This window comes from Lytechinus variegatus, chromosome 9 (assembly GCF_018143015.1).
Source record: "Lytechinus variegatus isolate NC3 chromosome 9, Lvar_3.0, whole genome shotgun sequence".
Classification (NCBI taxonomy): domain Eukaryota; kingdom Metazoa; phylum Echinodermata; class Echinoidea; order Temnopleuroida; family Toxopneustidae; genus Lytechinus; species Lytechinus variegatus.
Window position 1 is genome coordinate 10,459,235 of NC_054748.1, and position 17,546 is coordinate 10,476,780.

The 17,546-nt window shown below is 34.7% G+C and overlaps 1 protein-coding gene across 1 annotated transcript in view; it reads left to right on the forward strand.

The window, feature by feature from the left end:
• The window catches only part of LOC121421337 (fibropellin-1-like), a 78,250-nt gene that overhangs the window by 21,733 nt on the left and 38,971 nt on the right, over positions 1-17,546 (forward strand). The window contains exons 6-10 of the mRNA XM_041616024.1: positions 992-1,171; positions 2,298-2,471; positions 3,988-4,161; positions 4,772-4,942; positions 17,101-17,274. Of these exons, the coding sequence (XP_041471958.1) occupies positions 992-1,171; positions 2,298-2,471; positions 3,988-4,161; positions 4,772-4,942; positions 17,101-17,274 (873 nt within the window). The remainder of the gene's footprint in view (positions 1-991; positions 1,172-2,297; positions 2,472-3,987; positions 4,162-4,771; positions 4,943-17,100; positions 17,275-17,546) is intronic.

The following is a 17,546-nucleotide window of genomic DNA, read 5'->3' on the forward strand; positions in this document are numbered from 1 at the left end:
TGAAGATTCACAGTAGGTTCAGATCACTTGATCCGAGATATATGCGTATAGATGTAAGAAAAAACAATGTTTATTCCTCGGGGAAGAAAGACGTACTAAATTAATCTTGTTAGAAAAATAAATATATCAGGTACATTGAAAAAAAAAAATATCGTCACAGTGTAAACAATTACATGGTGCGGATCACAGGTTGGCATACGTGCATAGTTAAAGTGATTGTTTAACATTGGTTTTACTTTTAAAAATATGAGCTAGAAGGTCACACTTGTCACCTGTGTCTGTGATATGTTACAAAAATGAGGCCCAGAAAAAATTGTGTTCGAAAATAATTATTTAGTGCTTCAAAAATTGAAATATAAAGTGACCGGAAACACCATCTTAATTTCATCCCATACACGTACGTGTAGTATTTAGGCATCTATAAGACACCTATTTACAAAATCGGGGTTTGCCTTGTAGTTTTAGCTTTTCATTCTCAATAATGGTTGTTTTCAGGGTTTATTAGTTCTAATACATACACTTGTACACATGTTTCTTCTTGGTTTGAATTTTTTTTAAATCGGCTGCTCACAAAGTTAAACAATACCTTTAACACTGTGAGCACTCATGTTGTTGATCGAGGGGTCTACAATGCGTACGAGGACTTCACATAGTCAACACTCAGAACACATTTGCCTGTATAACTTAGACCGTGGTCTAACTCTGTGCTAAAATTATGGGAAGCCATAAGTGTCAACATTTTTAATAAGTTGTATGTTTTTTTATGATTCTTGTGTTCTTTCCTGATTCATCGATGGTGAAGACAATCATCTCCTAGACGAATATGGATGATTTGAGAGCAAAATGAGCTGAAATATGATATCTCTGTTGTTAGTGATTTATGTAACAATTGGCTGTCCATACTTATACCACAACTTTAAACCTGACTTTGTATGTAGATTTTTCACAATATTAGTGGTTTCTTTTTTCTCTCTCTCATCTCTCTATATAGCAAATTGCAACGTAGATCCAGTACCATTTTCAGATTATGAAAATGGCGATGAAGTTGACCATGGTATGAACTTTACTGTAACATGTAACAATGGGTACTCGACAGGATTAGCCTCGTACAACATTACAGAACTAAGTTGTGATAATGGTACCCTATCTTCCGCACTTCCTTCGTGCCAAGGTAAGAAACTATTACCAACTGCCTATTGTTTTTTCAACCAATCTCCATCCATTAATTTTGGACCTTCGTGTTTTGGGAGAGTATTTTCACGTTTTTTGTTACGTGTTTCTTGAAATAAACCCTTTTTATTTTTTATAGATTCGTTTGTTGAATTTTTTGGCTATTTTTTCTAACTTTATTTTTTTCATTATTTTTGTATCAGAAGTGCTTAAATAAATGGCCTGAGACTTTCGTTTTAGTTGTCAGAAAATTGTCAGCACTCTTGACGATATACATCATTGACCATTTATCTCACATTTCTTTAAAATATCGTCTATCAATTTATCAGCATTGCGAATGTAGAGATAATTAGTTAACAAACCAATAGTCAACATGGTCAAGTCATGTGTATATTGGTTTCTCTAAAATCTCATGCTCTCCAAACCCCTCTGAAAAAAAAATAAGAAAGAACTTATTAAGATTCAATGTGTTATGTGTCTATATTGAGATAATTATTCGGTACTACATTTGAGTTCTTTTGCTCTTTTTATCAATCATTTGGCTCACGGAGGGTTTCTGATACTCTTTACTAACTTTAACATGTTTAATGTAGACTACAAATGAGAGAGTAGGAGGATAATAATTCAAAAGCATATTGTATCCCTTATTTTCTTATGTTTTGTCAAGGTTGAAACCATTTTTTTTTTCGTCGGGAATGAAATCTAAGCATTTGGCTCTGAACCATCAGCGGCAACGCCAAAAAAACGAACCTTATTTAATTCTCTTCCCCAAAATTTGAAAAATCGTCAACCTCTATAAACTTGTCTCTAAAATGGCAAATATTTTTTTTGGTGATTTAACATGACCCAGCATTACTCAAAGCTTGGATACGTGCATAACGATTTTATTCATGGAAAATAAAACGATTTTATTTATGGAAAATAAAACAGCAAAGTGGAATACAACGGAATGTGTAATATTTTGATATGATTATTGTACTCTCTGGAAAATATGTGATACCGTAAATCACTAATCAGTCATATTTTGTGGAATGTGCTATAATATCAGTGCTTTGTGAAAATCTCCTTTATCCATGGGACTTCCTCTCGTTGACATTCTATTGCTTCTCTTAAATCTCTCTTTCTAGACAGTTGCAACGTTCAGGCCATTCCCTTTACAGATTTATCCGAGGGTCGGGCAATCGACCATGGGACCGCTTTCAATATAACATGCATTCCTGGCTTCTCTACTGGTGTATCGACTTTTACAGAACACATTTGTGATAATGGTACCCTCAGTCCAACACTTCCAACATGTTACAGTAAGAAACTGTTACATTATAAATTTCTTGGATTTAAAATCAGTCGAGATGTGTCCATACAATGCTGAAGTTAGATACACATATACATGTACATACAAACTTCTAAGGTTTATATTTTGAATCATCAAAGATTTAAATCGAAAATCAGAGTTTGAACTAGTGTCCACAGCATATCTTTAATAAATGATGTGCTAAAGTTTACACTGTTGCCTATTTTGTTTAGGGGTGAAAATACTTTCAGCTCATTGATATTCTTATGTATTACTTTATTCATCCTTTTCCGAAACCCTTGATTCGAAAAGTATCGCTTTTATTATATTAAGGGCGCTCCATTGCGAAAATGGAATCCATGTAGTTTTTACCTAACTTTGAATGTAAGCGGATGTGATATTGTCTAGCTGTTGATAAACTAGTAGAACAATATAAAATATTTCAATTGTTAGAGGGAAATGCTATTTCATAGATTTTTATTTTCAAAGTACGCAATACATGGGAAATCTGATCAAATTCTTGATCAGCTCTTAACAGCCGTCACATCAATTTTATTCTTTTTATTCTTATGCTTGTTTTTATACATATACCTAAAGTTTGACCAATTGTTTGAGGGATCCACATATAAAAAGCCCCGTTTTTTAGTGGATCCCTCCATTTTTTCAACCTTTATTTCATTGAAAAAAAAGTGGCCTTACAAATTGAGTTTTAGGAATGTTTAACATTTAGTTTTATCTTCATTGTATATAGCATTATTGATTAATAGGATAGTGTTTACCATACACGTTTCTTTTTTTCCTGTTGTATAGTAATATTATTTACAATGTATGTTCATTTGTAATGATTTGTATGGTTATGTTATAACAATGTTGTACAATCGAGTTAAGTCTAGGCCTTACAAATTGAGTTATCGGGAATGTTCTACATTTATTTATTTATTTTATTTTATTTATTTTATACTACAGGCCTACCCTGCAGTATAAAATAAATAAAACAAAATAAATAAATAAATAAATAAATGTTCTACATTTAGTTTTATCTTCATTTTATATAGCATTATTGATTATTTGGTTTATCGCTCTATTTAGTGTTGACCATAAAGCCTTCTTATTTTTACAATGTATATTCATTTGTAATGATTTGTATTGTTATGTTATAACAATGTTGTATAATTGAGTTAAGTTGAGAAATGAAAGGAAGCAAACTTGAAACTAAAGCGAACTAAATATGAAATCATTAATAGAAAATTGAATTCTTATACTTTTTTCTTATCTTTGATAGATTCCTAAGACCTTCACCATAATTCATTATAATTATTGTTGTTTCTGCTACAGTTAGAATGAACTTTTCGTGAGGGTGAACCTCCCTTTCCAAGAACTAAACGTTAGGGCGAAATCTGGACGTGATGAATTTGTAGAGCGTAAATTTCACTGACACTGTGTAAAAAAAAAAGAAGTACAGTTTCAATATATCACACTTTTATTACTACATATTTTTCTACATCTCTCCTTCTTTCACTCTTCAGAAAATTGCATCTTTGCAGTTCCTTTCTCAGATTATGCAGCGAATGTTTCTGTACACCATGAAGAAGTTTTCAACGTAACATGTAGCAGCGGTTACTCTACGGGTGTATCCTTGTTTACAGAGCTTAGTTGTAATAACGGAACACTGTCATCCGCTGTGCTTCCTACCTGTTATGGTAAGATTTAAATGTATACGGTGAGATGGCATATTTTCCTATATGCATACCTGTTTAGTGTCTTATGAATAAATATGTATTTGCGGAACTATATTTGCATGAACATAATAATGTGGGTGTGGGTTTATCAATGTTTATGTGGTTGTGCGAGCCTATATTCGTGGATAAAAAACACATTTTCCTCGGACAATGATAATAATAATATAGGGTATTTATATTGCGCACATATCCACCTTGTTAGGTGCTCAAGGCGCTCCTATATTACCCGGCTAAGCTAGGCGTTCATAGCGCACACAGCTTTTTTAAGGAATTCCTACCGGTACCCATTTACCTCACCTGGGTTGAGTGCAGCACATTGTGGATCAGTTTCTTGCTGAAGGAAATTACGCCATGGCTGAGATTCGAACCCACGACCCTCTGTTTCAAAGTCCGAAGACTAATCCACTGGGCCACAACGCTCCACAATACACGTACTCAATTCGCCGGAATTCATGGCAGGAAACTATAAAGTTGTTAGGTCTAATTTCCAGTACTATTGGAGGTGTTTTTTTTTTTACTCTATAATCTTATCGCTATTGCTATTATTTTGATATTATTTTTATCTTTAAAGAAAATTGCGAGGTATCCATACCTTTTTCGGATCATGAGGCTAAGGAAGCAGGCCATGCAACGACTTTCATCGTAACATGCAACTCTGGCTACTCCATGGGAATGAACACATCTACAGAGATGAGTTGTAACGATGGTATTCTGTCTCTTGATCCACTTCCAACATGTTACGGTAAGATTTATAATATATTTTTAAACTAAGATTATTGTGTCTTGTACTATTATCACAATATTGAGGGGGGGAGAGAGAGAGAGTAAGATATACAGAAAGAGATTGACCGAGAATGATCGAATGACTTTATATGAAAAGTTTTCTCAATGACTATCGCAAACCAATTTCCCCTCAACAAATCATATGCAGAGATTTAGGTTTGCGAAAAGGGTAGTATAAACTCTTTATTTGAGCACGACCGCATCGGATAGGCGACACTACCGAAGAGCAATAAGAACGCATGCAAAACACGTAAGAAACTTCTAAAAGCCCAAGCGGCACAAGGCGGCACTATAACATCAATAACTCAACATTTACAATTAATGGCGTTGCTTAAAAAAATCAGTGAAAATCGAGGGTAATTGGTTTGGTAAAAATCTTTTTTAAGATTGGCTAGATACGGCATAAGAAAAGGCCCTTTTAAAGGAAACCAAAACCCAAGAAGAGAAGTAATCTTATTGGAACGAGTAAAATGAGAGGAACAATTAAAAAAAAGTTTCATCAAAATCGGTTATGAAATAAGCAAGTTATGGGAGTCTGAAAACTCTTGTTGTACTTTCTATGGGCATCCTCAAATTGGCAAACGTGCTTCAAAATGGCTGATTTTGTGGAAAACTCTCTCCATTTGTTTTGTAAACAAATTTTCAGATTTTCCTCATTATCTTTCAAATTGCATCTTGCCACCTTCTGAGCACAACATATGTCATGGGAAAATATAATCCACACCATATATGTCAAGGTCAGGAGGAGATAATGTGAAATATGTAAAATAAAGAGGAAAATCTGAAAATATGAGTACAATACAAATGGAGAGTTGTCCACAAAATCAGCCATTTTGAAGCAGGTTGCCAATTTGAGGATCCACATAATAAGTACAACAAGCCTTTATAATCGTCCATAACTTGCTTATTTCATAACCGATTTTGATGAAACTTTTTTTCAAATTGTTCCTCTCATTTTACTCTTTCCAATAAGATTGCTTCTCTTCTTGGGTTTTGGTTTCCTTTAATCACGATCCGGAAAATGAAAATGAAAATTCATATTTTATTTTTTCGAAATATACATAAAATACTCCGAAACTTTGCTTTGGCAAATTGATCGGATCCCAATATGAATATTCATGACTTGCGTCTTCGGAATAAGAGTACGCATGCATTACAAAATTGTGGTCGTTCGCGTTGCCATGAATGAATCAGCGCCCTCCAATTGCAGGTACCCTTATGCCTTATGCTTTATCTAGATTAAATTAATTACCATTAATGACGACAAAATGTCAGGCTAGGCAATGGCTAGCCTAGGCTAGGGCATTAACGTCATCTCAACCCTGGACCTGTCTAATGCCTGCGGCAGACTAATGGTAAACTTAAAACTGGTCGATTCTGAACTTTACGTTTATTTAGTGCTATATGAAATAATGCCCCCCCCCCCCCTTGACAATTTTCGCGATATATCTGCTGGGCAAAGTTTTTTGACGTCACCACTCATTAAGTTTGTACTTTCTTTCATTAAAAAAAAAACATTGAAATGGAGAAAATAAACATTAAAAAGGAGGGAATGAGATTATAGTACCAGTTAAAATTGAAAGAAATGGAGTTAGCTCATGCAAATACTAACTCTACTAAAGTTAAGGCTCCCCCAGGCTTTGATGTGGCGAAAAACATTCGTCTTGATGAAGAGGAAGTTGATACATATTTTGTGTCTTTTGAAAAAGTGGCCAAGAGACTAAATTGGCCCGAGGAATACTGGACTCTTCTCCTTTATAGTGTTTGTGTTGGAAAGGCTGCAAAAGCCTATTCTTCGCTCTCTGAAATACAATCATGTGACTATGCTACAGTAAAAGAATCATTTCTCAATGCATATGAGTTGGTACCAGAAGCATACAGACATAAATTTAGGAATATGCAAAGACAATCAAGCCAGACATATGTTGAATTTGCTAGGAAACGAGAGATGATGTTCGATAAGTGGTACAGATAACTGAAAGTTGACAAAAATTTTGTTCACCTTCGGGAAGAAGTCCTCCTAGAAGAATTCAAAAAGAGTCTTCCTTTTTGGCATTAAATCTCACTTAGATGACCATACAATTACTGACGTCAGTAAATCAGCCATAGTAGCTGATGAATTTGAGGTCACACATAAATTCTTTCGAGAATTATTGGAAAAGAAAAGGTAGAGGGACATTTGAATCCAACAATAAACCTGGTCAGGGAAAATATGCTAGCAAGGTCAAAGACACTAACAAGAATCAGGCTAGTGGGGCAGAGAATCGAGCAAAAGGTCTGAGAGTCGTAGTTCCAAAATTTGTACTCATTGTAATAAACCGGGACATTTGAAAGAATCATGTTGAAAATTGGTTGGAATGCCAACCAAAGTTAAGAAAGACTTGGGTTTTGTTAAGCCAACAAGTGTTCCCTCGATGGAGTTTGTCCCATCGGAGCCTATTCCAGATGTTGAGAGTGTTTCTCTAATATTTTTTTGATAAAGTCAAGCAGGTTAATGAAAGCTTTAGAAGCTTTTTATATGATGGTGAAGTATCACCTTGTTCGACTGGTGCTGCTGGTAGGTTGGTGGTGATCCTTAGCGATACAGGGGCTGCACAGTCCCTGATGGTGCCGCGGGATTTGGCTCTTCCTCCGGAGAGTTCAGAGAATGCCAAAGTCTTAATTCAAGGTATTGGCACAAATTTCATGTCGGTTCCTTTGCATGAGGTCGACTTAAGGTGTGACCTAGTTAGTGGTCCTGTGACTGTTGGAGTCGTTCCAGAATTACCTATGGAAGGTGTTGTTTTCTTGTTAGGTAACGACTTGGCTGGAGATAGATTTGTTGCATCTCCAGTGGTTTGGGCGAAGCCTTTTGAGGTAGCTGAAACCGAATTGTTGCGGAAGATTTTCCGGATTGTGTTTAAGGCTCTGTTGCTAACAATGATAGTTTGTTTAGTAAATCCTCCCTTGTACAGGCACAACAGGCAGACCCAGAATTGAAAAGCTTGTCACAGAAAGCATGTTCTGAGGCTGATAAGGTTCCTGAGTGCTTTTATGTCAAAGATGACATTTTCATGAGGAAGTGGAGACCTCCCCAGAGACCATCTGATGAAGATTGGTGTATAATTTACCAGGTTGTAATTCCTCCCTGTTACCGCACAGAGATTTTGAAAATGGCTCATGAGTTACCTATGGCAGGTCTATTGGTATTCGGAAGACAGAAGATAGAATTATGAGGCATTTCTATTGGCCTAAGAAGCACAAGGATGTGGTGCATTTCTGTAAGACATGTCATACATGTCAGATTATTGGTAAGTCACAACGTTCTATCAAGCCTGTTCCACTGATACTCTTTCCTGCAGTTGATGAACCTTTTACTGGGGTTCTTGTTGATTGTGTTGGACCCTTACCCAACCCAGAACAAGGTCGGGTCATAGGTTTCTCCTGACGATTATGGACTTGTCTATACGTTTTCCAGAGGCGATACCCTTGAGGAGTATTACTGCAAAGACAGTGGTACAGGCGTTGGTGCAGTTTTTTCACTCGGTATGGTCTGCCTAAGGAAATTCAGTCTGACCAAGGGTCAAATTTCATGTCAGGAATATTTCAGCAAGTTACGAAAGAAATAGGAATAAAGATGATCAAGTCCTCTGCTTATCACCAGCAATCCCAGTGAGCGTTAGAACGCTATCATCAAGACCATGATTAGGGCTTATTGTGAAGACTATCCCGATGACTAGGATAAAGGGATCTCATTCCTACTGTTTGCAACTAAAGATTCCCCTAATGAGTCCACAGGTTTCAGTCCATTTGGATTGGTCTATGGTCATAAGGTTAGGGGCCCCCTAAAGCTTGTCAAAGAGAGGTTTATGATTCAGGATGATGACTTGAACCTTCTAGACTATGTGTGAAAGTTTAGAGAAAGGCTCTCAAAAGCTTGTGATGTGGCAAAGGAACACTTGAAAGCGTCGCAGGGAAAAATGAGATCACAAGCTGACAAAAATGCAAAAGAGCGAAGTTTCAAGCCTGGAGACAAAGTGTTAGTGTTGTTGCCTTTGCAAGGTGAGCCCTTGAAAGCTAGGTTTAGTGGTCCCTACATAGTCAAAAAGAAATTGAATGATTTCAACTATTGTTAAGTACGGCTGAACGAAGAAAGTCTCAAAGAGTGTGTCTTGTAAACATGTTGAAAGAATACTTTGAACGAGAGGCTAGTCAGCCATAGTATTACACAGGTCAAAGAAGAAGAAAAGCATGTAGATGTACATTCAATTCAATTCAATTCTTTATTCATTCAAATTCAAATAGGTTAAAAAAAAAACATATGTACATGTACAATGCAAACAAATTAAAAATGCATACAATAATACAGAGTAAATCATTTCATAAATAAACAAAACATTGCCTTGATTAAATATCATAATTGAATGAAAGAGAACTTGAGAAGAAAAGCACAGAGGCCTTGTGAGAATAAGTTCTCAAAAGAAATTATAATATATATTACACAGGCATATCTAGATCATTATAATAATGTAGGATGACATCAAAAACATGTAAAAAAAACAGGAAGAGCAAAATAATTAATACTTGGATAAAAGGGATTTTTTAAGACATCTTTTAAATAAGTTTAGATTTGTGTATGATCGTATGTTACGAGGAATGGAATTTCAAACAGTAGGAAAACTAAAACGGAATGATTTTTTTGTGAAGGTTGAGGAAACTTTAAATAAATGAAAATCATTGTTTATTCGAGTGTTGTTATTGTGAACATTGCTATTTATCTCAAGCATCTGTAAAACATTCGATGGTAAAACATTTTGAAAATAAAAGAATCCAAGAACGGCAGTATAATAAATGTATAAGTCATAAACATTCAATATGTTTAATTTTTTAAATAATGGTGCAGAATGTGCAAGATAATGACTTCATGTGCAAATCCGGACTGCTTTTTTTTTGTAGTTTAAATAGTGTGTTTAGCTTTGATTGATTGCAATTGCCCCAAAGTGGTATACAATATATTAAATAAGGTAATATTAAGGAATTATACAAAATAAGTAGAGCAGATAGGGGTAAATAATGTCTGAGTTTAAATAAAATACCGACGCACTTTGATATTTTGTTGTTTATATAGTCTAAATGTACCTTCCATTGCAAATTTTTATCAACATAAATACCAAGAAAATTAACATCATCTGACTTTTTTAAAGGTTTTGAGTCAATGGATATGACAATATTTTCTACTTCATTACTCACATTGCTATATTTATTGTGGAATGGAACAAAATATGTTTTATTGAAGTTGATTATCAATCGATTAGTCTCATACCATGTGATAACTTTGCAGAGTTCAGATTCAATATTTTCTTGTAAATTTTCTGTGTTTGGTTGTGTATAAAACAGAGTTGTATCATCAGCGTAAAGTATATATTCAAATTTTTTAGAGGATTTGGTGATATCATTAATGTACAATAAAAATAACAGGGGGCCGAGAATGGACCCTTGAGGCACGCCATATTTAATCAAAGTATTGTCTGAAGAACAATTTGCAAAATATGTATAATGGTAGCGATTATCTAAGTAGCTAGTAAACCATTTCAAAACTGTTCCCCGTAAACCATAGTGATTCAATTTATATAACAAGATATTGTGATCCACAATGTCAAATGCTTTTGACAAATCCAGAAATATCCCAAACCCAAACTTATTATTATTAATAGATGAAATAATTTTATCTTGAATGTCTATAATTGCATGGGAAGTAGAATGATTTTTTCTGAATCCATATTGGCTGTTAGTGATAATATTGTGGCTACAAAGAAAAGAGTACACTCGATTATAAATACATTTCTCAATCAACTTATAAAAACAGGGTAGAATAGAGATTGGACGATAATTGTGTCAAACACGACAATCTCCCTTTATATAAATGGGCACTATTTTTGCAATTTTCAATTTGAGTGGAACATCACCAGTTTCAATAGACATGTTAAAAATATATACTAAAGGCTTCACAATGGAGTATATAATTTGCTTCATAATATTAACATTTAAATAATTAAAGTCATATGAATAACTGTTTTTAATGATTTACAAATTTCAGCAATTTCAGATTCTGTAATAGGCTTAAAAAATATTGACTTTGGACAGCTATCAGCAAGATAATTATCAATAGTGATGTTACATTCATTATTAACAGGAGACGTCGATTCCAGTGCTATTGAACAACAGTTAGCAAAATAGGAATTAAACTCTTTGGCAATATTATGTGGATCATTGATTTCTTTCTCATCACAAATAAAATAGTCTGGAGTATTTTTTTTCTGATTTTTTTAGTATATTGTTGATAATTGACCATGTTCCTTTAACATTGTTTTTACTTTGACTTAACTTATTAGAATAATACATTTTCTTGGCATTGCGCAATAAATTATTAACTTTGTTACGATGCCTTTTGTATTTAACTTCACTGGAAGATGTTTTATTTTTTAGAAATTGTTTGTATAACTTGTGTTTGCGTTTGATATATCTCATAAGTTTTGGGGTTATCCATGGTTTCCGAATCTTTATATTACGAACTTTATTTGTCTTAATAGGTAAACACTTATCTAACATAGCAATGAACATGGATAGAAATATATTATAAGCTTATATATATAAACAGGGGACCAGTTTAAGTTATAAAGCTCATGATTTAACTTATTGATTCCTTCGACTGACAACTTACGAGATATATTTTGATTCTTTTTCTTATTCTTAGATAGTTGTATATTTGTTATGAGAAAAATAGGTAAATGGTCAGTAATATCAACACTTAAAGAACCAGAATCAAGTTTAGAATCTATGACATTTGTAAAAAATATTATCAATAAGTGTTGCACTGCTTGAAGTTATACGAGTAGGAGAATTGATAACAGGGAATAAACCAAAAGATGAATTGATGTTCAAGAAAGTACAGGCATCATGTTCCAAAGGATATTTACATAAATCAATATTAAGGTCTCCTAAAATATAGAGTTTCTTACGCGAACATGAAATCTCGCAAAGTAATCTGTTGTAAAAGTTTAAAAACACATCATTATTACAGCTTGGTTTTTTATACATGACACCAACTCTAAAGTTAATATTATTTTCACTAAAATCAATAAATAATGCTTCGCAACAGTCTTTTTCTTCATCTGTTTGAATAATATCACTACAAATTTTGAACTTGATGTTATCACATATAAATAAACCAACCCCACCTCCACGTCCAATATGCCTATCTAAGTGAATAAAAGTATATCCCTCTATTTTAAAGGGAATAAGTGGAGTTTTAGAAATCCAAGTTTCTGAAATGGCAATAACAGAAAAAGAGTGTGTTAATAATGATAAAAAGTCTGTAATTTCGTCAAAATTCTTTTGTAGACTTCGAGCATTAAAATGTATTATGCTGAAACCAGAGGGTATATTAAATTGCAAATTGAACTCATTTGTGGTATAACAATTGCATGAATAGGAAGGATTTAATACATTTATATCAGGATCTATATCATGAAGAGTACTAACCATAGACTAAGTGTAAAATAGTATAACAGCTATGAATGAAATTCCATAAAAGTGTATATATATTTAAAAGGAAACACATTTCTCCAGATTTGATATTGAAAGGTATAATTGAATAAAAAGTTGATCTCCTCCAAAAATACATTACATACAAAAAAGAACAAACATGTAAAAAGGTAAAGAAAAAAGGGACTTACGAGTTCTGTCAATCAGATGATATAGTAGAGATAATGAAACATGTTAACAATATACACATGAATATACATGTACATACAGGGAATACAGACACAAATACAACAATCTTCAAATAAGATATTAAAGTCCAGAATGGGAAAAACTCCACCAGGATTAATGCAATGAAATCGAGATTAAGTCTGTTCAGTTTTAGTCAGTTTGTCCATTACTTGCAAGATGTGAACTATAACTTCTTTAGAACATCAATGTTATGGATTAGTTTTGTTTGATTCTCTTTTCCTTTCAACACGGCAAATCTGCGTCCGTCTTTACTCCATGTTTTGTCCACTTTGTCATTTTGTCTCGTCTCATTGAGCAGTTTTTTATTTCTAGCTGTGAGGTCCTCAACGATGGACATTTTCTGACCTTTCAGCTTGCGTCGCTTTGAGATGAACTCCTGGCGCTTCCGATAGGATTTAAATTTGACTATGATGCCTCTTGGATGATCTCTGTTGGGATGCTCTTTCCTCTGACCCACCCTGTGGGAGCGTTCAATGTCCTCGATCTTGAGATCTACTTGGAGATGTTCATTTGCAACTTTTAAAACGATGATGTCGGTGTTTTCCCCTTGTCTTTCTGGGCAGCCAAAGATCCTTACACAATTTCTTCGTGAGTACTGTTCTTGTGCATCTAGCTTTTTGTCAATTGCCTGTAGATTGGTATTATGGAGACTAATCTGCCTTTTGACTTCGGTGAGCTCCCTGGATTTGTCATTATTGCTTATTTCGAGTTCCATGATGAGGGCACTTTGTTTTTCAATTGTCTCTTCCATCGCTTTGACCCGCTTTGCGATTGATCCTTCCACCAGAGATAAAAAGCTCTTACTTTGAAGAATGTCTTTAATGACCTGTTGTACCAAAACAGAGTCACTTTGTTCCACTGATTGACTAACTGACTTAGACCTAGTTTTTACAGAGGATGATCCTGAGACTAAAGAAGTCATGATGAAGAAAGACTGTCCACAATATAAAGACCACCACAGTATATATAGTGTTCACAATATAAAGACCTGTCCACAAAAAAAGACTGATGGTCTATTATCAGAGGATTAGCAAAGCAATTGAAAGTTCAAAGAATTCCTCCAGTGTGCTATTGTTGACAGCTAAGGGACTCAATCAGTGTTACTGTATGTCAGCAAACCTTACAGTAAAAAGAGTGCTCTAAAAGCTAACATCAAAGACATCCTGTGGGACCAGAGCTCTGATTCTGATATATGGTCTGAATATCAGGTTGGAGTATAGCTTTTCCAGAATCAGTCACAGCTTGAAAATATCACAATATTTCTCTTGGTGAAAGACAGTATCCCAAGTAGTGTTTACATGATGATATAACTCACATAAAGATGCAGATAAATGAGTATAAACAGGAGAATAATCAAGAGCTTCCTGTGCTTCCTGTGGTTGACTTTTATTGTTAAACTATGCTACATGAATATGAATGCTATGGAAAGATAGATAATGAATTGTCTTACACATATATATCTAAGAACGAACCATGTAGTGTAAAGTTTTCTAACTCTGAGAAGTTAGGAAATATGGACGAGGCATTAAAACACCTGCCTGAAGATAAGAGGAATGATACATCTGGCCTGTTAAGAGAATATGAGAATGTGTGTAGAGACAAACCAGGTCGCACACCTTTAACTGTACATGATGTAGAAGTAGGTGATGTAAGACTTATCAAACAGAATCATTATAGGCTCAATCCAAGCAAGTTGGAAATGGTGAATAAGGAAATACAGTTTAAGTTAGATAATGACATAATCGAAACGATTGTGTCGTATACATAGACGACATCCTAGTGTACAGTGATACTTGGAATGATCATCTGGATCATTTGAGAGCACTGTTTGACAGGCTGGATAAAGCCAACCTAGTAGTGTAACTGATGAAGAGTTAATTTCCAAGGCAAAGGTCACATATCTTGGTCATGTGGTTGGTCAGGGGCAAGTGCTACCAAGAGAAGCAAAGATACTAGCCATCTTAGACTTCCGAATCCTCACAACTAAGAAAGAATTGCTCACATTCTTAGGTATGAGTGGCTTCTACAGGAAATTTGTTCCAAATTGCAGTACAGGGGGTAGTCCTCTGACAAACCTGCCGAAGGCAAAGTGAAGTATGTTTGGTTTGAGAAATTAAAAGGCCATTTTGGTGAATATGCCTGTTTTGGCCGCTCCAAACTTCACAAAGCCGTTCAAGGTAGCTTTTGATGCATGTGATGTTGGAGTAGGAGCAGTATTTCTCAAAGAAGATGAAGAAGGCATCGAAAAAACAGTGTGCTACTTCTCTAAGAAACTTAATCGGTTTCAGAGGAAGTACTCAACTATTGAAAAAGAGGCCCTGAGTCTCGTAACTCGCCCTTCAGCAGTTTGAGGTGTATCTAACCAAGGAGAGATTACAGTCTATATAGACCACAATCGTCTTGTGCTTTTGGGAAAATTCAAAACAAAGAACCAAAGACTGTATAGATGGAGTCTTATGCTCTAACCATTCCTATTGAAAATTGTAAACATAAAAGGAAAGAATAATGTAATTGCTGATCAAGAGTATAAAAAGTGAAATTATTCATGCTTTTGGCCAAGTATGTAATTTGAAGAAAATGTATTTGATGTTTATTTAAACATGTTTGTTTAGTAGTATACCTTTGTACACCATAATTTGAATGATTTATCAAGATGACTTTGAACAGTTAAAAGAAGGAAAGGTAATCTTGAAGAAAACTACGGTAAAGCCTTCTTTCCCCCGGGGGGGGGGGGTTATATGTAAGAATTATAAGAGCAATTACATTCATTTATTTAGTTATTTTCTTTTTAAGAATATTCAACGCATAGAATGATTAAGAATATTCCAGAATGTCTTCACCTATTCAAAGGCTGTGGAATTTTGTTATTTCTAAATTGACTGTCAACGCAGATAAAATTTTGTATTTCTAGATCGACGAGGCTCTACCCCTTTAAAGGTCAAGTCCACCCCAGAAAAATGATGATTTGGATAAATAAAGTATATTCAAACAAGCATAACACTGAAGATTTCATCAAAATCGCATGTAAAATAAGAAAGTTATGACATTTTAAAGTTTCGCTTTTTTTTAACAAAACCGTTATATGCAATGAGAGAGTCGATGATGTCCATCAGTCACTATTTATTTTGTTTTGTTTTTTATTGTTTGAATAATGCAAAATTTAAATTTATACAAATTTGATATTAAGGACCAACTTGACTGAACCATAAAACGTTAAAATAATAGAAATACCACATATTCAGGAGGAATAAAACTTTGTTTCACAAAACAATGAGGAGAAAATTTGAATATTTCATTTTTTTTATATATAATAGAATACTAAAGAAAGAGTGGATGACGTCATCAGTCCCCTCAGTTGCATACCTAGCATGATGTACATATAACTGTTTTATGAAATTCAGCGAAACTTTAAAATGTCATAAATTTCTTATATTACATCCGATTTTGATTGAAATTTTCAGTAGTATGCTGGTTGGATTTTTCAATTTTTTATTCAAATCAACTTTTATGAGGGTGGACCTCTTCTTTAATCATTGAACGCCAAACAGGGTATCAGCAACTCCAACCTTTTTACGTCTTTTGGTCTGACGCTTGCCGGGGCTTAAACTCCCGACCTCCCGGTTGTGGGGCTCTACCAATTGAGCGGTGAAACCCCGGGGGGCCACTTACATTGACGAGTGGATACCATGCGCAACCAAAAAAACACGTAAAAAGGATGTCTTTTTTCACGATAGGGCACGTTACGTACGTAACGTGATAAGGGTGTCAAAAACACAAAAATAATGAAAAAAGGGTATCTATTTTGCTAGGAAAATTACGTGTTTAGGGTCGAATTTGCGGGGATGATAAAACAAATTAAAATGTTTTATAAAGGATGTCCTTTTTGCCCCAACACTTCGTGTTTAGAGTCCGATGTGCACAAGGTGTAGAAGGTGGGGTCGTACTAAACCAAATAAGGTAAAGCCGACGACCGAAGGACCTGTAACAATAACACATTCCTGTACTTGTTTAGGGGTTCATTTCAGGGAATATTTGCCAAGAGTATCGTTTTTGTTTCCAATACTTGTTAAGGGTAGGGTTTCACACGCCAAAACTTGTTAAGGGGTGCATTTTCAGAATATGGAAATTACGTGTTTAGGGTGCTTTTCGAGACCCCATGGTCCCGCATGGTATCCACTCGTGAATGGAAGTGCCCCCCCCCCGGGGGTGAAACAAACTTGTTCCCATCATTTCTTTGCAGGGTTTTTTAAAGCACATGAATAATCACTGGTATCAATGTTTTTTTTATCAAAATTTACAAAGTGGCTACAAGACTAAGTTATCAGTTTATTTCCCCTCCTACAGAAAACTGCGACGTTCCTTCAATACAGTTTTCGGATTATTCATCGGGTGGTGATGTTGACCACAATGCGACTTTCATTGTAACGTGCAACCAAGGATACTCAACAGGTGTCTCGGTGTTTACAGAGCTCAGTTGCTATGATGGTACCCTTTCTTCTGCTCCCCCTACATGTTATGGTATGTTCCTTTACTCTCTTAAAGAAAATTGAATACAGGCCTACCTTGCTAACTTTGTAATTAAATTGATAGCTTTGTCACCATTTTAGTTCTAAAAAAAGAGAAGGAATAACATAACACAGTCCTCAGCACCAGCATTTAAGTCAGATTTTTTTTCTGACCAGTAGAAAAGAAATTATATAAAGATTATAAGATAACCCATGCCGTAGATTTAAAAACCAAAGTTGTCCTTACTGACAAAATCAATTAGAAAACTATTGTGTTCGTTTGAT